Raw genomic sequence first — 20,430 nt, forward strand, 5'->3', positions numbered from 1 at the left:
TTGTTGTGCATCTTTTGTGGTTTGTGAATTGAAAGGCTATGACTGAAAAATTGTCACCTTTTTTTTCGGATTTTTTTACTTTATTTTGTTTAAATGGACATTACTATAAACTGATAAAGTTTTGAAAAATATTCTTTTTATTTTTATTTTTTTTATCTGTGTATTAGCTATATATATATATATTATATATATATATATATCTTTAGAAAATTGAAGTTCTTATATTAAGGGTTTGACCGTTTGAGTTTAATTATCTATTATTATTTGGTGATAGATTGGAAATGTCTTTTATATCTTCTGTGTATCTTCTGTGTATGCATCTCTAAATATATAATTGTATAGATTATAGATTTTTTTTTTAAAAAAAACTTGACATTTTCTTTTTAAATTTTTTAGAAAAAGCAAGGTTATTTTATTCACCAAAATAATCTTGTAGTCATCTATTCAGATGCCTGGTTAGCACTTTGTGTTGAGTGGGCATTTACAAGTATCTTTAGGCCTCTTTTTATGACCCAAGATTTTTTTTTTTTTATTCACTTTTTTTTTAAAAAAAAACCGATTGGATTTTGATTTTTTTAATTGTTTATTATTTATTTTTTAAAACTTATTTGTTTTGAAAAAGCAAACTTTTTAAGTTTACCTTTTTTTAATTCCTCTTGCAGTGCGTAAACATAAGTGAATTTATATACACACATAAATATTTTTAAATTAAATTAAGTAATTATTTTTTTATTATTTTTGGGTCATTTCATGAATAATTTAATGGAGAAATCATTAAAAAAATGTAAAAAATATTATATATATATTTTAATACTTTATAAATGATTTAGATCCAAAATGTAAATATAAAGTATGTAAAAAGTAAATATGTAAATTTTGTATTTACATTTTAACTAATCTATTTCCTGTCCAATATTAAATAATATTAATTAATTCAGTTTATAAATGTTTGTGTCTATATAAAACTCAATTAAAGTTTTATACAAAAACAGAAATAAAAAAAAAGTGCCCGAATAAGTTTTATAAAATGACTTTCTAAACTATGATTAGGTTTTAAAAAATAAAACAAATAATTTTAAAAAAAAATGTATACAGATGCGGCTGGTTTTAAAAAATAATTCTAATTTTTTATATATAAAGATTTTCAAAAAATAAAATAAAATCTATTAGATATATAACGAAAAAAAGATAAAAATTAATTAAGGATGAAAGAAGAGGCCCAGAGATATGTTTTTGAAAGGCATTGAACAAGATGGCTCTATTCCCTTTTTGGTAAATAAAACAACTTTGATATACTGCTGTGTTAATTTTAAAACAATAAGGCAATTTTTTTTTTTAAAAAAAAAACCTGATATATAATTTTTCACATAGTTGTATTGTTGCATTTGGAATTATGACTTTTGAGTAAAAGTTTAATCCCCTTCTAAGTTAAAAGTTAACTTATGATACATGATTTGTGCACATTTATCTCATAAATAAATAAATAAAAGTTGTAATATATTTAAGTGGGCATAAAAAAAGGTTTTCTTTTCAAAATATTTAATGATTTGTGGTAATAATTTATGTTTTACTTATGATTGAGGTGTTTGGTTATTTAATCTTTTGAATAAATATATTTAAAAATTTATTTTAAAAGTATTATTGTTAATAAACATCTAAAATAAATTACAAAAGTAAGTCTATAAATTTTTTTTTGTCACTGTTAATTAACTATGTTAGTGTTTTACCTATTCCAAATAAATATTTTCTCTATAATAAGTTTCGGACTTCTGCACAAATATATATATATATATATATATGTGGACTGTTTCGCTAAAGCAATCCTTTGGTAAGGTTGTAAATAAGTTGAGCTGAGCTTGCCAATGCTTAAATTTGGCTCATCACTATTTTAATTAAACATAAACTGAGTTGGAGCCTATTGCGAACTTCATTTGTCAGACACAGACTAAGCTTATTAGCTCAATAAAGTTTTGTTGTTGTTGTTATTATTATTTGTTAATTTAATAAAATGTTTAATGAATCATTAGTGGGGTTTTGAATTGTTACAGTTTGAGCAATTTTTGTTTATATTTGTTCCACGTCTAATGACTTCTTTATCGGGTGTTTCTATCTTGTACTTTTGAACAATTTTTAATAATTTTTTTTAATAAATATTATTTATCCACTTTATTCATATATTTATATATATAAAGAAATATTTTTTTTAATCAATGCAATAAGTTTTATCTCTAGGTAGCATTGATCAAGATATATATATATATATATATAATGCATCAAATGCTAACATTAAAAAAAAGTTAATTTTTAATATCCTTATTTCCATGTTTATTTAAAATAACCATACACCAAAATAAGCAACTAAAACAAATTATATATTACTCCACTTCAAACATTAAATTGGAATAAATTATTCTCATATATAATTAATATCATGACGCAAATCTCAAATGCCACCTGGCAACAGATAGGCCAACCAAGACAACTCGGGATCTGAACAAACTCTATCAGCCATCGTGAGCCGTCAGATGGAACGCCGATTAGATCGACGGTCCACATTCAATTTCATTGATGAAATTATCACTATATAAACCCGATGAGTGGATTAGGGTTTTCTCAAATTTCGGCCTCGTTGAGCTCTCATCGTTCGCGCGTTTCTAGGGTTTCTCTGGAGCTCTCGATCTCGCGGCGATGGGGCACTCCAACGTTTGGAACTCTCATCCGAAGAACTACGGTCCTGGATCTAGGACTTGGTGAGTGCTCTGATCTCCAGTTCTTTGTTTTCTCTCTGCAATTCACTGTGTATGTTATCGTTCTTCTTGCTGTCATATCCGATCCGGTGATGAATCATGGCGATTTTAGCTATTTGTTGTTATTGTTGATGTTGTTGGATGGTTTTATAGTTGAAGTTTTTGGAACTTTTGATGGATTTGAGGAATTGTTCATTGTTAGCTACGGTACTATCAATCGGTGATGTGTTCTTGCTCAAATCTATGGGGAAAAACATGAAAAGGAGTTTAAAGATGGATGAACTCTAGTTTGTGTATGGTTTGGATGCTTGCCAAACTTTATCTAGCAAAGTGTGCATAGGTTTGAAAAAATTCATCTTTTTTAGCGATTTGATACTTCTAAATAGAAGAATACTGGCATGATTAGCTTGTAATTTCCAAATTATGGTAAGTAGAACATGTGCAACTGGATAAGCTTAAATTCTTATTCTATTGTTAGCTATACATGAGTTTATATTTATCATGTACTTACAAATAATCTGTGTTTTTGATATTGCCAGCCTTTTCATTGCGCTTGTTTGGTTAGCTGAAGTTTAGATTTTAATTGCTTGCATGTAATCTAGATAGAGTAATCACTGAGAATTTGTTCTACATTAGGGTGATGAAATTTGTTATTGTTTAAAAGTGATTTATTTTTGAAGTGTCTGTCAGAAAGAGTAGACTTTGAACTTGATGAAAGTGTTAAACCAAAAACCCAAAAAAGTCTTTCCTCCAAACCCTTCCAAATGACAAAACCTTAGTCCAATTATCCAACATCACACCCACTTTTTGGCTATTGTGATCTTTATTGTTTTTGGTTTATTGGCGGGACATAGATCCGATTTACATTTGTTTCATCACTGACCTATCATTTAAGGGCTGTATATATATATATATATATTTTTTTTTTTTTGGGGTTCACCAACTTTTGATTTCTTGACGGTGCATCATAGCTTTTCAGTTACCATTGTATAATTATGATGACAAGTGTAATCAGTTAGCTCCTAACCTTAGAGTTTACTTTCAAAATATGTTTGAAGATACATCCCTTCAGTTTCCTTTTGGTTGTTGTGCATGAGTAATTTAGTCACTAAATATATCATATTCCTGGGGGGCAAATGTGTCGTAAGCTAAAACAAGTTAATATAAGGCACTCTTTGGTCATGGAGGACCAAGTAATGGAGTTTGAACATTTTGTTCTGGAAAAATGTTCTTTTCCTCTATATTAATCTTAGGTTTTAATTGTGAGATGATATTAAGTTATATCTCATAAAAAGAGTGCTGTTGCATGCTTTGATTTTCTTCCTGTATGTGTATGCATGGACAACCCTGATCTGGTCATAAAAATATGAAATTTTCCTAATCAAGTTGTATTTGCTTCACAGCCGAGTTTGTGGCAACCCGCATGGGTTGATCCGGAAGTATGGCCTCATGTGCTGCAGGCAGTGCTTTCATAGTAATGCCAAGGAGATTGGATTCATCAAGGTAAATGAAAAGCTCTTGCTTGTTGGTCGCATACTTCATATTTGTTCTTGTACAATCTGATATGCTCTAATTTTCATTTGTTACCATTTCAGTATCGCTAAGGTTTTCAACACCACATGTACCTCCACAAATGCATTCCAGTGGCGGAGGATTTTTTGTCATCCAATCTTTCGATGAATCAGTTATTAGTTGTTTTATTGTGATGGACTGAACTCGTAAACCTTCAATGTTTTGTTCTGTTTTGTCTTGGCAGTTTTTCTCTCATGTATGCTCTGTTTGATTGTTAACAGTCATTTTAGTTAAAACAAACTTCAATGCTCATTATTATCTCAAAAACATATGTTATTTGCCAAATGTGATTTGACTGTTCATTATCATTTTATAGTGTATAAGTATGATAGTCACTTATATGATAACATTCTGATTGTTCATTTTCTGCAATGCATTTGGTTATGGGATTTGAAGTTCATTATATTTTGAATCACTTTGGTGTATTAACTATATTATAGGGTGTGAATATATAAATATTGAAATTAAGTTATAGTACTATTTTTGCGTAAAAGGGCGTATGAGATGGATGTTATGGTCTATGCAAAACCATCAGAACACTATCTGGTGTCATGGGGTTAGAGGTAGTACATGATAAAAGTTATGTAATTATAATAATTTTATAATTAACTATCTGGATACAGAAAAAATAAATAATAATTTATCATGAGCTAATAATTAACTATAATTATATAATTATAATTATCATCTCGGTGTTTAATAATAAATATTTAAGAGAATCAACAAGGATGGTCTGGTCTATGCATAATTATTATTTTTTTATAAAATATGTTTTTTAAAGGGTTTTTAGCATTTTGCCTAAAACACAATCAATTCTAAATTCGTGTGTTGTGTAAACGTTTCGATTCACCATATATATATATATATATGAAAAAAAAAAAATCAACTGCATTCACAGAGAAAATTAAAGAGATAAATAGACGGGAAGAATTAATTTGGGGTGTTTTTATTTAATTGCTATAGATGTTAATAAGAATAGATTTAGATAATTATAGTTTATTGAAATTAATTAAATAGTTCATATTAAAATATTATATATTTCACTTTTTATTATATTATTTTTTATAAATACATTAATACATATCATTGCATATAAATCATTTTAAGGCTGTAGAAACAGAGAAGAAGAACCAGTGGCCACCAGTAAAAGTATATAAATATCCTGATCTTATCCACAATGCGCTCTCTCTCTCTTACACCATCCTTCATCCATTTCATACATTTGAAGAAATATTATTAACCAGGAAAAAGAGCAAGAATGATAAGCATGATTGGTTGCAGCGCTTGGAATCCGGCGACGACGACGACGATGATGAAGCGAGTGGTGAATAAGGGAGGAGGAGGAATGATTGAGTGCTCATCTCGGCCAAAGAAGAAAGCAACTTCACATCACATTAAGAGTCGTCCTAAAAAGACACAACCTTGGGATATCCGTCGCAAAGGCCCTACTCTTTACCCTCCTCTTCCTCTTCTCCCTCCTGATTGGACTCTCCTCTCTTCTCATGATGCTGTTACTGATGCTGATGCTGATGCTGATGCTGATGCTGTGTCTCAGACCACTGCTCCTGCTGAGATTTCACCATCTTCTTAGTCTCTCTCTTTTTATCTTTCTCTTTGTTTGAACTTTGAACTTTGAACTCAGATTTATGTCTTTTTTGTTCAAGTGTGTTTTGGTTTTTCATTCATTGTTCACTTGCATTTTGGTGTGCTGCACATCATGTGTTCGATGTTATGCCTACTTTATTATGTTCTTGTTTGTTTTCTTTTATCATCATCTTCTTCTTCTTCTTCTTGATTTGTTGCATTGTTTTTATCATATAGAGGTCTTCAACAAGAGCAAAAGACAGAATAAAAGATGATAAGTTCTGTTAATTAAAGAGATAATCGGGATATCCGAAGATGAACGGTTAGGCCGCGTGCATAAACCTCGGTTAGGCCGCGTGCATAAACCTCGATAGAGTAAGTGAGAGTAGCTTCATACACATATGGGTGCTGGGATCATCTGCACACAATCATTATTCACACTCCAAAAAGAATGTGTTTTAACCTATGATTCAAATTCTCACTCCAATAGAAACCCAGTTACCAATAAACTACAGCAATTAAGCTGCTAAAAGAAGTTAAGGATACGCATAATTTTTAACGAAGCAAATGTAGATTGAGCATGTGAGTACTGATATTGCTCATGCATAATCATTGTCAATACTCTCAGAAATATGCTCTTATGTGCAAATTAAACTCTTACCAATTATAAAATATTCTTACGGGATTATATTTCCATTGAATCTATTATTATGGATAGATCTCTAAACTATATCAAACTGAAATTATTGAGAAAACATTAATACGTGAAGATCTTTTCTAGTAAAGATTTTTTTTTTTCCATATATAAAAATTTGATCTTGAAGCACTTGCTTAAAGATTTTATTTTTTTTCACAAGTACAAATTCAAACTTGAAGCATTTGCTTAAACACTCCTAATGGTCACACTTCTTATATAATGTGTTTCACTTACATATACATCTTCATATAATCTAAGGATATGACAAAAACAAGCAACTTGATGGATTATGAGGAAGTATGAAACTTCATGAAAATTTTTATTAGAAAGAAATGAATTAAAGGATAAAAGAGAAAGTGTAGCCAAAAATAGACTACAAACTGTTAAAAGCATTATTAACATTACAAATGAGAGAAACCCAAAAACAGAGCAACAAAACATTACATAGAAAAACTTAAAACTTTTCACTGATTGATGATGATCTCCCCAGCACTCTCATAAAGGTAACTGGCCTAGAAGAGGAAATCCAGCATTTTCTTTTTTTATATATTTATATACGAAGCTGTTTATTACCTCATCTTGCCATCTTCTATCATTAGTTTCTTCAGCTTCTAACAAAAACAGGAATTTATCCAAAGTTATATGTACACCAACATAAGCTCATTTACTGAAGGAATAGCTTGAGGACATCACCAGCAAAGTTAGCCAGAAAGAGATAAAAGAGAAATTTAATTCATTCACTCAATTCATTTGGAAAGGTGAACCTGAAACTACCAGTTGTAGAATTGAAGTTTTAGACTTGCTTTGAACCAAGTCTTAAGAGGAAGTCTGTGAAGATGTGTTCATAACCAGGCATTTTGCCGTAACCTGTACCGTATGAATTAAGTGTATAAGAGAACAGAAGTGATTTGAGTTTCGATATCATATTTGATGAGGTAGGTATAGTATAAATTTGATGGAGTTGCTTACCCGGGAAATAGTTGATATCGATAACATAGAAGTGATCTCTTGTCCCGTGCTCTCTAATGATGTCTATGTTGAACAATCGAAGACCCTATATATAATTAAATGCAAGAATGACAATGAAATGTATGTTATTGCTTAAGTCCCAAATAATAAAAATAGTAAGCACTTTACCAATCGTCGGCGGAGCTCTCTAGCAAGTCTCTCGAGCAATGGTCTTGGAGGAAGCTCTGTTTCAGAAATAAAAAGACAATTCAAGTAAACATATGGCTCTCGTATTCTTGGTTGAGCAATGAGAGTGACTGCAAAATGAGATCACAGCACGTCGAGAAAAAATATAGACAGGGCCTCACCAGCGATACCAGGATCAAGGTCTGCATCATCTGCTGAAGCAGCAGCACAAGAAACCCTAGGGAAACGGAAGACACCGGCATTATTTGTAAGTTCTCGTTCATCAACATCAGGAAGTGAAAACCTTCTCACAACTTTTATCACCTCCCCAACAATATAGACCTTAAAGAGAACGCCGCCTTCATAGAAGGTGCGAAAATAAGTTCCAAACAGCAAGGGATTCCGTTTAATGTAATAAACTCGACCAGTGACAATTACAACATACCATGGTTGACAAATTCTTGAAGAACCAAAGGAGGTTCAAGCTTTGACAGCGAATACTGGTCATATGCAAGGGATAATTCATGTGATTTTGCACTTCCATCTACTACTAGTGGCTTGGCAACTACAGCAAGGGAAAAAATGATGGATATTAATGTAATTTCAGATGCAAAAACAGTGTTTGATGTCTCAGCCATCACTAACCAACATGCATGTAAATGAAACCCTATATTTCGCCTTTCAAAGGGATGCAATCAATGAAATCTATAAGAACTTAAAGTCAAGTGATATAACCACAAGAGGAAAAGTTAATGCAGGAAAACATAAATAAACAATATACAGTATGCAATCAAAAATAGAATTGACCAACGAAAATTCAAGCACAGCTTTGTAATTGCATGATCCGTGTGTTTTAAATTGTAAAATGAACCCATAAACAAAACTAAAAAGCACCAATCAATTGTCAATCTACCCTTTGGTCATATTACAATTTTTTTTCTAATTGCTACAACCATGATGTCACTGCTGAACAAGTATCAGTGAGAAAATCATAATAGAAAATGTTACCTAATGGCAATGTTAGTCCAGCTTTGGAAACTGCATCAGGAATCGATGAAGGATCCTTGATGATCACTAGCTGCTTGGGAACACTAACTTTACCTGCATCAGTACACATCATGTAATTTATGTGACAATACATTCAAAGACCTAAAAGCATACTGACTGTATTTACCTGCATTGTCCACAAGCACAAATGTAATTTATTGACTTTTGAACAAAATTGGCAAGGTGATACTGCAATATAAGCAATCTAGAACTTCTTTTGTTACATTTATAATTCAAATTATTTCAAATACAAAGAGGGCTCTTTCCATGAGAAAAGAAATAGGAATCTGCATGCTACTTAAGCAATGAACAGATCCACAAGTAGCCTTGTGGAGGCTTATTGAGAGGAATAGAAACCGAAAACGATTTAACAAGATTCTAGAATATAACAGTCTGGCAAAATAAAATTTGTTACGTTGTAAGTTAAAAGTAAAGCTAATACCATAACAATCGGCCAAATTTAAATCAGCTACATCTTCGAGCATCGATTGCCGATTGTGTACATGCTGTATGGCTCTTGGTGGGTCAAGCACAGTCACTTCCGGATGTTTTTCCCAATAATCCTTCAAATAGTGGAAAAAAACCAAGAGTAAGAATATATACTTAATAATTAAAGGTTTCAACTTCAGAAAACAATTGAAATGATGAAATCCGTATGATCTAAGAAAGAAAAAAAAGTAAATTAATCAAACAAAGATTCAAAGGCTACCATGCAGTATATATTTTTATTTCAACTTGCCCTCAGACAAACCATATTTCACAAAAATAAATGGTCCACAATTTCCAAAGCAGGCAAAAGACAAATTCTTCACTGAGAGTAGCACAGTACACAAAAAGAAAAATATCTGGTTCACATACAATTAACTGAAATAATGAACGTTTTATACCCACAGGCACAAACAAAATAAATAAATAAACAAACTAGCCACAAAGCTTAATGGACATAATGAAGGTTTTATTACGACAGAAACCACAGGAAAAAGCCTGTCACAATGCTTAACTCACATAGTTAAAATTTTATAATGGTACTAACCAGTAACTACTGGAATCAAATCATTCCCATGTCTTAAAATTCAGGTAAAAATAAAAAGTAGAAATCTGATATATAACCCAGTTGTGTTTCTAAACTAATCATTAAACACTTTAGGAAAACAAAAGAGCTATTGAATGTAACTGGCATTACGTGTTCTAAACCTACTAACTTTAGAGCATCAAATGCGACAGCAACAAAATGTACACCAACAAAATAATCATTCAAGCGAGAAAGACAGTAATGCTAAATGCTAATCATGATCACTATGCCATACAATAACAAGAAAAGCTCTACGTATTCTAAACCTACTAAATTTAGACCATCAAATGTGACAACAATTGAATGTACACCAACAAAATAATCATTCAAGTGAAAAAGATAGTTACGCCAAATGCCAATCATGATCATTATGCCATACAATAACAAGACAAGCACACTAAAGGAAGTTCGATAAAATAATCTCTGCCACCAGATGGGAAATTAGCAGAATCACATGCTCCATGATAGTAGCTGGTTTTACCTATCAACTCTATTCTTTGATATACACATAAATTTGTTTGCATATAAATATTGAAACTTTTACAAACCAATTCCATACAGAATATTTAAAATGATCATGCAAGTTTAGTTGTAGGTTTTGGAAAAGAAAATCAGGTAATAGACAGTGACATGTGTAGATTGTTTGACTTGTTTTTCTTTCTTTAGCAGAACGCTTTTAACGCTCACAAAGTGGCTCATCTATGTCCGGGTGACTGGTGTTAAAAATGAAGAAACAGCACCCTCGGGGTGGGGGGAATAAGTCTGATAACACAATATACCTCTTCATTTATTTTACTCTCTTTGATCATATGTGAAGTAATCCTACACCTTCTGGCTCAAAATGATCCAAAACAAATTATTTGATTAGCTATAATGATCTTAGACTAGTAAGCACTCTTTCGCATAATTCACAGCTGTCATATTTGACATTCAAAATTCAAGTTCATGAAAAAAAAATCCCAGATTACTTCAAAAACCAGAGAATAGATTTTGAATATGTTGCAAATTTGCAATAAAAGGAACCAACCATCACGCAATGGTCACTACAGGGCCAAGCAAATAAAGGCCATTGAACGGATCTTAGACATATGGTGAATAAGGTGAGACATTTGAAAACACGCATTGTTGTATGTCCTTCACAAAGCCAGCAAATTGATAACACTACCATTAGCAAGCCCTGAACAACATGAGAGGTTACAGTGGTGACAGAAGAGACAATCTGTTGATGCTTGTTGCTTCAACTTTTAACTATCTGATCATGATTCATGACGCAGGATAGAGCAAGAACTCTGCAAATTGTCAGACAAAAATGAGCATACAGGTGTAATCTATTTCTACAGCATTGTTGGCTCATGTTTCCACTTGTATTGGTGGCAGTATTGCAAAAATGGAGCAAAAATAATGCATCATACTGTCATGGAGAAATTAGCAACTTAAAAGACCAGAATTCGAGGTATGCTAATGATAGAGTTTTAACTAACCTCAAGAATCTGTCGCCACTCTTTTCCTGTTAGCTGAAAAGACATGAAATATATATAAATACATGATGATCAAGGAAGAGAATTAAAAAGAACTTTGAACATGGCAACCTTTAGCTTAAAATAACAATAAAAGAAATTAGTCAACAGTGAGAGACCTGTGTAGGCCATAACTAGGGAATGTCACAGTGCTGACCTTATGCAGAAGAATGTCAAAAGGGCCTTGATCTGAAAGAGGCCTATTTTGATCAATTGCAACAAACAAGATCCCCTTCTTCCTGCACCACAGTTTAAACACATAGACTTAACAAAACATAAATACCACACACACATGAAAGCAAGGTACATCCCACAAAAATCTAGCAAAATGAACTTATCAAAAATTCTAGTCTGGCTCAAGCTAATACAACAAATTACAACAGTAAAATAATAATTATAGTATGCAAACAAAATAATCCTAGAACCAAAATGGCTATACTAATAGATTGTCCATTTCATATGGACCATGATACGAGCAAGCATAGCCTTTCTGCTTCCTGGTTGACCCAGAACACAATCTAAAACATGAGTAAATTTGACAATCCACTCAAACACAAGCTAACCAATATAAAATTCTACAAACGCATTCCTAATAATTTTTAACATTTCTCGTAGCACAATGAAATACAATAAAAATTACACACTGCCAAACCATGTTTTTGGTTAACTCCAAATTTTACCAGACCATGCCCGTGAAATCAAAATACATGAAAGAGTAACAAAAATAAGATGATTCACAATTCATATAAGAAGAAAAAAAAAAAGCTAAATTTCAATTTACATGTTTAGATGGAATAAAGTTAAAGAATAAGAATAAGCTTTTCCTTGAAACATCATCATGCAACCTTTATATTTTATTAAATTTTGGGACCTCTGGAATCTCTGGGAAAACAATGAAACACCCTAAAAGCAAAATGAACAGATTATCAAAATTCATTATTAAAAGAAAAAAAGAATCAGCACTGTATAAATGGGAATCTCCATGCCTCTTTCACCATGCAAAACACGAGAGAAACACAAATAACAAATGGTTAAGAAAAAGAAATGGGAGAGGACCAAAATAAAGAGAGAAAATAATGAATGATAGCTTTCCCAATAAGCAAACAAGAGAAGAAAAAAAAAAAAGGAGATTCAAATCACGAAAAAAAAAACACAAAAACAAAAACTCATAAAAATCCAATCTTTAAACACCACTGAAACAATCCGCATCATCAATCACCTCCCAATAAATCCCTGAGGATTTACAAACACAATGGAAATCAATCTCCACCCAAAAAACAATCATCTAATTAGGGCACAACCCGATCAAAAAAACAAACTTTCCCAAAGATAGATTTACCTAGCCAATCCTTCAAGCTTAGGGCTGGAGGAAGCTCTTGACCTTCTTCGACGTCAAAGCGTAGCCAACGACGAGATCCGGAGGAGGTACAAGAGAAGCCCTTTCGCTCTCCCTCTCCTCCTCATTCCTGTACGAGATCTCGCCGCTAAACCTCATGAGCATCACCAAAAACCGCACGAACACCAAGAATCCACAGCCCTTGTGAAGATCAAGAGACAAAATGGAGGAAAGGATCAAAGGGAAGGGAATCGGATGCGATTGAATGAGGGCAAGGGATGGAGATATTCCGGGGACGTGGGACGAAGCTCGCAGTGGTGAGCGTGGGCCGTGTATTTGTAGACGGTTTTCGACCACTGCAAGCGAAATTACTCAATTGCCCACGTACATTCAAAATTATTACTATTTTACAAATTCAACCTTATAATTTTCATATTTATTACTAGAATAGTCAACGGCTTTTTGGTCTGTTAGTTACAGGTGTTTTTTATAGGTTGTTCATTTTAGAGAAAACTCGATATTGAATCTCAAAGCCGATGCAAAGTGAAGGTATAAGTGTTTGTTCAACTTGCTATGTAAATTCCTGACTTTTTTTAAATCTTCTATTATGCTTTGAAAGAGAGTTAAACCGTTTACATGTATGATCGAGTTTATTGTACTGCCATAGTGTTATATAAATATATTGTTATATAATGATAAATAAATTTTTATAAAAAAAGTAAATATGATTCATATGTTTTTTTTAAATAGAATTGATAAATTATTAATTTTAATTAGTAAAGACCAAATACAATAGTTGATGATTATAGAGAGTGAAAAGTAAATGGAAAATAAAAAATAAAAATAAATTAATAAGATAAGTCTATTAAAAGTGAAATAAAAGAGTACAAAAATATGATGATCCCGCGGACTAAAAATAGATTTCCCAATAAAAATAAAAATAAAAATCTGCCTTTCATTGAGTGGCTTCTGAGGCGAAAAGTATGATTGACATGAGCCCTCTGAAAAAATTTGCTCTTCTATGTAGCTTTTATCTATCCTGTGGGAATGTGTTTCATAAGTTTCAAACAATATTTTTAATGGACTCCTCAAACAATTAAAAATTTTGTTTATTTACTCTTCTTAATTGGCAAATATATCACGTTAACATTTTGGTGACATAGAAATATTTTTAGTAAAGTTGTTTTCTAATAGTACAAGTTGACATGTCATAAGTTATCACAAAATTTCTAATTTTTTTATAAAGAAATTTCTTCTTTTTTTTTTATAACCTACATTTGTTTTGAAATTTTTGTTATTTTAAATATTTTAAAAATACAAAAAGTTTAAAGATGAACAAAATTTTAAGTGCACAATGATAATGAAAGCAATCACTTTTTAGTTTTTATTTATTGAATGTTAAAAATTCATGTAATTATGTGTATACCTCTTAGTAAAATCAAATAAGGAATACTCTTTTAATTTTGATTAATTTATATGTATATAACTATTGATCTCACATGCATCATTAAAATATATTCTAAATTATATAAATATTTATTTTTATAATAATAAAATGCCATTTTTATTAAAATTCCTAAACTACTCCTACCAATGTTATTTAAATTCAATAAATAAATTGAGTATAATTTTTTAAGGGTATATATACAAAGGCTTTTTTTATTTTTTATTTTTGGCATGTAATAATATAATTTAAAAGTATATGTGAAGTAGTAGGGTGTGTGTGTGTGTATATATGCAAATAAAATAGAATTTTTAAGGAGAATTCATGGCATAGGGTTTCATTGAATGGTATATATATATATATATGACATCTGTGATAATATATACATATATAACTACAAAATTAATTGGTTTATTCAATTTTATAAAAAATTTAATTGCAAAAACATATAAAAAGATTTACAAAATTAAAATTTTAATATGTCGCAAATACTCTTATTTAATGAATGCTGATATAACTCAATGTTCAAACACATGAGTCCCATACAAAAGATTGGGAGTTTGAATTATTCCCCATATGATATAATATAGTATAAATAATAGTTTGTTTAATTTATAAAAAAAAACTCACTTACTAAATAAACAATATTTATGAAGTTATATTTACTGTTATAAATTGACATTTCAATAGATGGAACAAATAATTTGGGGAAGAAACCATGAGTTAGAACTTTTAAAAAAAACACACACACATTTGAGAGATAAATGAAATAATTTTGATAAGGTGGACTTCTTCGCAATAAATAAAATGAAAGAGGGTGGTAATTGCAAATATCCCCAAAAAAATCACGTGTTTGTACGGAATCCACCACTCCATACCAACCGTAGCTTTCCACATGCTGACATGCCCTTTGAGAAACACGTGGCAGACTTAAAACGTGTATTCTTTTTTTATTCCACGTGGGGCATCTCTATTGGATAGAAAAAGCATCTTTCCTGTTTGGGGCTTGTACATGTTCCAGTGCATCTCCCACTGTCTGGGGGGACTGTGTTGATGTGACATGATGTGATGGCACGTGAGAGACTGAGCCGCAGTACTGTGATTTCTAATAAAAAAATTGGGGTTTTTTTTTTATTGGTTGCACACGTGTATCTTTTTGTGAATATTTTGTGTCAAGCCAAAAGAAAGAGGACATACATGATATATGGTGGACATTTAAATTATTATTTTTTTTCTTTTTAAAAGAGGGTAAAAGTGTTCTTTTAAAAAGGTACTCAAAGGTTATATCACATAATTTAAGTTGACTCTCAAGTCTTTGTAAATTCATATAATCTACAAAATTCACTTTTTTTTGTTTTTGTGGAAATTCAAATCGAGTGGTTGAAAAAAACTAACTAACGAATTTTTGATTGATTAATATAAAATCACTGTATAAAGTGGTTGTGTTTTTTTTAAGAGATGGATTTAAACTTTAATTTATGTAAATATAAATATATTGGAATATTAACTTTATGCTTGTATGTACTCTTGATACATGATTTATGAATATTTCATTAAAAAAACAACTGTTATGATTAAAGTTAACTTTTATATATTTTTTGCATGTTTGTCTAGTTTTTTTATGTTATTTGTGCAATAGATTTTTACACTATTTTTTAACTATTTAGTTTTCTCTTGTTATTGTTTAAATATCTCATATATTTGTTAAATTTTTCTATAATAGTTAGATGGTGAACCCAATATCTTAACCATCAAGTTATTCCATTTGTTTATATTTTTATTAGTAGTGGATGTGTTCAAGAGGAAATAATCAAATAACTGAAATTTGAAATTTGAGTGGGTAGTAGATCTTTTTGAGCAAGCATAAATTATCTATGAAATTTGAGGGGGCAATGAACTCTTTGAGAGAATATTTTGAAAATTACAGTGAATACACATGCAATATGAATTAAGACTCATGTTCTTTTCCAACTTCTAAACCATCAAATTGCTTTAAACTCATTCCCATTTCTTTTTATTTTTATTCCTTCTTAATCTTTTGATTACAAACTATTCTAGTTCATTCTTATTTTTCTTCCTCTTTTCTACTCGCCATCTTAATTTATGTAAGAAAAGTGGGAGTTGTTAGTGAATTATAAAATAAATATAAAATAAGAAAATGAAAAAAACAAACAAGAAGTAATGCTCCAATGTAAGAATAAAAAAAAAATACTAAAAAGATTGATTTATTGTCTGCAAAGATTGCAAAAAAAAATAATTGTAAAAGCTAAGAACCGTTGGCATTACAATTGTTAGAGGACTTGCAAGTTAGCTTGAAAATGAAGGATTAATGAGTCTTTTTATTAATGTAAATGTAATTTAGTCGAATTTTTTACATGTGATATTTATTTATTAAACATATAAATATTTTAGTTTTTGAATTTTTTTAACAAATTTAAAAAAATTCAAAATAAATAATAATCATGTTTTCCAAGTCAATTTCATATGTTTTTATTAAAAAAAACTGAATAAAATGAATTTTCTTTCATTTTGTGTTGAAAAATAATTTGTTGACTTATTTATTTAAGTTTTTTCAAATTGAACAACTAAAAAAATTATCTTTTAAAATATTTAAAATTTAGAAAACTTTATTCTCTAAATTCTAAAAGTTATTAGGTTGATTTTTATTAAAACATCAAAATTGATCTTAAAAAAATATTCAATTTATAAAATAAATGCTTGCAGATAAAAATAATAAATCAATGTAAATGAATCTTAGATTATTGATTAGATTTAAAAATAAAATATAAATTAAACTTATTGGAATGAGATTAAATTTTGAAATTTTTAACATAAGATACTTCTTCCTCCATCTTAATCTACCAAAGAGCAATTAGTCAAAATAACTGAAAATTCAAGAGTTTTAGTTTTGTAATAAAAGTCATGTTAAGTAAAAATTATAAAAACTCATATTCAAATTATTAAAAATATTAAATATTTTACTAAGTCTCGTAATAATTCATTAAAGATAACATGGTTGAGGTTAGTAGTTTGTCCACATTATAAATAACTAAATAAATAAATATCAACTCAAGATTATTCTCCCTTTTACTTTGGTTTATGTGAGCACTATCCCTAAGCAAATTCTAGTGCTGATTTTTTTAAGTTTATAAATTAACAATGTTTTTTAATACATATGAAATCTAACCCAATGAGGACAAAATTTTTCCAAGTTGGCCTTTTTTTTTGGGTTATAAATTAGTGGCATTTCATAGAATTAAATTATTTTCAAAAGAATAATTTAATGCATAAATATCTTGTGACTTGTTAGGTGTCTTTCCATTCATCCCCATCAACTACTTATTTAAATTGCTCATTAGGTAGAACTACTCAAAAAGAAAGTATATAATTTGAGTTAAAAGTTGTGCCTTCCTATCTTATCCTTTGGTTTCACTTTAAGGCTACTTTTAAGCCTTAACTTTCTTATCCAAACTAAAATACTAAAATAGTTTAGATTAATTTTACTTATATTTATTATTATTATTTTTAATATTGGCTAGTTGCACTTATTATTATTATTATTATTATTAGGGAAAATTACTGTTCACCCCTCGTAATTTTCAAAACTTCCCAAAAACCCCCTCCAACTTTTTGCACACCCCTGACTACTCCGTTATATTTTTACATTCCTTTTAACCCCCACGGTAAGTTGAAGTGGGTCCACGATATGAAATTCTTTTTTCGCCCTTGCAAAAGGTGGGAAAAAAATAGCGCCAATCATAACTTTCTTTTATGCATAGTTTTTTTCAATTTTTTCTCCTCGCTTGCTTTTTTTCTCAAACAAAGTTTAGAAGGCTCATATCTTGTTCTTCTTGTTCTTGTTCTTGTTCTTGTTCTTGTTCTTGTTCTTGTTCTTCTTCTTCTTCTTCTTTTTCTTCTTCTCATTTGGTGTATTCAATTTTAGCTCTTCCGATTAAATTATGGAGTTTTTGTGCTATTGCTAGATATCAACGGGGAGGGACGAGTGCTAATGTTCACGTGCCACTTCTTGGGAATCAGTGTTAGTCGAAATATGTGAGCGATGGGGTCTCGATATTTCCGTGTCGAGTGAAGTTTTATCACACCCGATGGACATAAAAGCAGTATGTCTCATATAAAAGCGAGGTTGACTTCCAGCAGCGATGTGTCACGCGACTCCATCTTCAAATGTTACGTTGTTGATCTTGTTGTTGAGAGCAGGATGATGTGGCATCGTATCCCATCGAAAAGCGAGTTCTTCTCGTTGTAAGTTTCTTCTCGCTTATGTTTATATAGTTGTAGAAGTTAATTATTGTTTATTATCCCACGTCACTATTTACATTTATCAAGTTTCCATTTAAACACTATTGTCTCCGATTAACTTATTAACTTATTATTTAACTTTTTTTGTTTTAACGTTTAAGATTTATGTTTATCGTTTAAATATTTTGTATCTCCGTTTAAATATTGATCGTGTTCGCTTTTAAACTAAAGTGTCTGTGAATTCGAATCTGCAGCGCTTCGTTCCACATCATGGCGAGCACCGAGGGTGTGGCATGCCTTCCTTCCTCATCCGATCAAGTCGAAGTGTTGTCGCTGGATATTGACAATGTTTTCAAGGCGCTGAAACATTTCGTAGACGCGACTTAGGAATTTTTGCAATCAAAAAGGAATTTTTGACTTCAAAGTCATCGAAGAACGAGAAACACCGGTGATCGTGGAAGGAAGCTTCGACTTCAAAAAATGGCGTATAAAGGAGCTATATTCCCATACCCTGAGACGATACAGTCGATGGATGAAAAATCGTGACTGCGCTTTATGCACCGCCTTTGACTGAGAAGGCAACCCGAGTGTCCCTAGAGCGAAAAGAGGATCGAGTCATAAGCGTCCGAGGTCCGCATAAGTTGCGTTGTAGCTATCGCACGCTTCGTGTCACAATCGCAGATCGTGGAATGAATCATGTCACGACTCAGGCATTGTGTATATACTTCTTATTATTGTTTAAATATTGAACTTTTATATTTAAATATATCTCTTACGCTTTTAAATATTTTATTCTCTGCTTTAACTCGTTATTTTTTTATCGCTTAAAAATAAATTTGTATCCGCTTAAAATGTACAACGGGATGGTGCTAGCGGTTCCCCAGCGTGACTAATACACGCTCGGGTTCCCCAAGCCGCTTCCACCCCCGTCGCACATAAAAAAATCGGAACATTACATTACACTCTATAAGAGATTATTAAGTAATAAGGATATTTTAAACAAAAAATATTAAGTATATTTTTGTTGTAATTACATTGATATTATTAAATAATAAGGATATTTTAAACAGAAAATATTAAATTTAAACAGAGAAACCTAAACTTAAACAGAGAAAACGAAAGTTAAAGGGCAAAAGTTATCATTATACAGTTAAAATGAATGTTGATATTAGCCGATAATGAAAATGAAAAATGAAAAATGAAAATGAACCCTACCCGATAATGTACCTGCAGGGACTACAATATCATCCAACAAGAACTGTAACCTCAAAAACGAAAATGTAATGAATTTAATTGAATTTAGATACATGTACATTTACATTGATAAAATTTGTCATGTTCTTCGGAAAAAATGAATCGAATTTAAAACCGGTTTACATTTCGAAAACTATTACACCTATACAATAACTATGACCCCGCTATGCGACACTCCTCCTCGTTCGCTTTTACACAAGAAACGGAGTTTAAACAATTACATTGATATTTACACAATGAACTATATACTTAAACACCGAAAGTGTATGTTAAACAAACGAATCGGATTATTAAAGAAAGAATCGTGTATACAAATATAGAAAGAATGACTAAGAACCCGCTATGCAAGACTCCTCCGGCCGTGATGCCTTTGCCGCCTCCCTCCCTAAGTATGCGGGAAACATACCTTAATCGCAAATAAGGGACGTCGCTCATGCGGTACCAGTAGCTTCTCACCGCGAGTAATCGCTCGATAAACCGCATGACATGGACGCTGCAATGACACTTCCTTTTTCTCGTCATGGGGCTTCGAGTGTCGTGAACAAGCTGGCACTTTGATGGTCGCCGACTCGCCCTAACTCCATGTCGATACGAGAGGTCGAATAGGTTCCGACTGCCGAGATATACAAGTTCATATTAGAATGCCGATTATTTACCGAACACTATTACACAAACACAAATTATTAAAGCACTTTACCATTTCTAGCGTGTTTTTATCAGTATTCTTCGCTTTGGCATGAAGAATAATGCCTGATTCTTGTTTTTT

At 31.0% G+C, this 20,430-nt stretch overlaps 3 protein-coding genes across 3 annotated transcripts; 2 read left to right on the top strand and 1 right to left on the bottom strand.

Moving 5' to 3' along the window:
• The first annotated feature begins 2,593 nt into the window (after window positions 1-2,593).
• Window positions 2,594-4,604, top strand: LOC120270054 (40S ribosomal protein S29). Its single transcript, XM_039277057.1, has 3 exons — window positions 2,594-2,750; window positions 4,151-4,250; window positions 4,343-4,604. Exons 1-3 carry the CDS (start codon window positions 2,689-2,691, stop codon window positions 4,349-4,351), a joined length of 171 nt encoding a protein of 56 aa, XP_039132991.1. The 5' UTR covers window positions 2,594-2,688; the 3' UTR covers window positions 4,352-4,604.
• Window positions 4,605-5,569: 965 nt separating this feature from the next.
• On the top strand, window positions 5,570-6,106 carry LOC120278022 (50S ribosomal protein 6, chloroplastic). Its single transcript, XM_039284912.1, has one exon. The coding sequence runs from the start codon at window positions 5,578-5,580 to the stop codon at window positions 5,908-5,910; it is 333 nt and encodes a 110-aa protein (XP_039140846.1). The 5' UTR covers window positions 5,570-5,577; the 3' UTR covers window positions 5,911-6,106.
• Window positions 6,107-6,902: 796 nt separating this feature from the next.
• Window positions 6,903-13,006, bottom strand: LOC120276487 (inositol-tetrakisphosphate 1-kinase 3-like). The gene is given in 11 exon segments (XM_039283248.1): window positions 6,903-7,467; window positions 7,570-7,654; window positions 7,738-7,793; window positions 7,917-8,093; window positions 8,180-8,299; window positions 8,743-8,835; window positions 9,224-9,344; window positions 11,335-11,367; window positions 11,528-11,609; window positions 12,710-12,732; window positions 12,734-13,006. Coding segments are annotated over 11 exon segments (1,002 nt in total). The 5' UTR covers window positions 12,872-13,006; the 3' UTR covers window positions 6,903-7,393.
• Window positions 13,007-20,430: the final 7,424 nt, after the last annotated feature.

Source organism: Dioscorea cayenensis, chromosome 2 (genome assembly GCF_009730915.1).
Source record: "Dioscorea cayenensis subsp. rotundata cultivar TDr96_F1 chromosome 2, TDr96_F1_v2_PseudoChromosome.rev07_lg8_w22 25.fasta, whole genome shotgun sequence".
Lineage (NCBI taxonomy): Eukaryota > Viridiplantae > Streptophyta > Magnoliopsida > Dioscoreales > Dioscoreaceae > Dioscorea > Dioscorea cayenensis.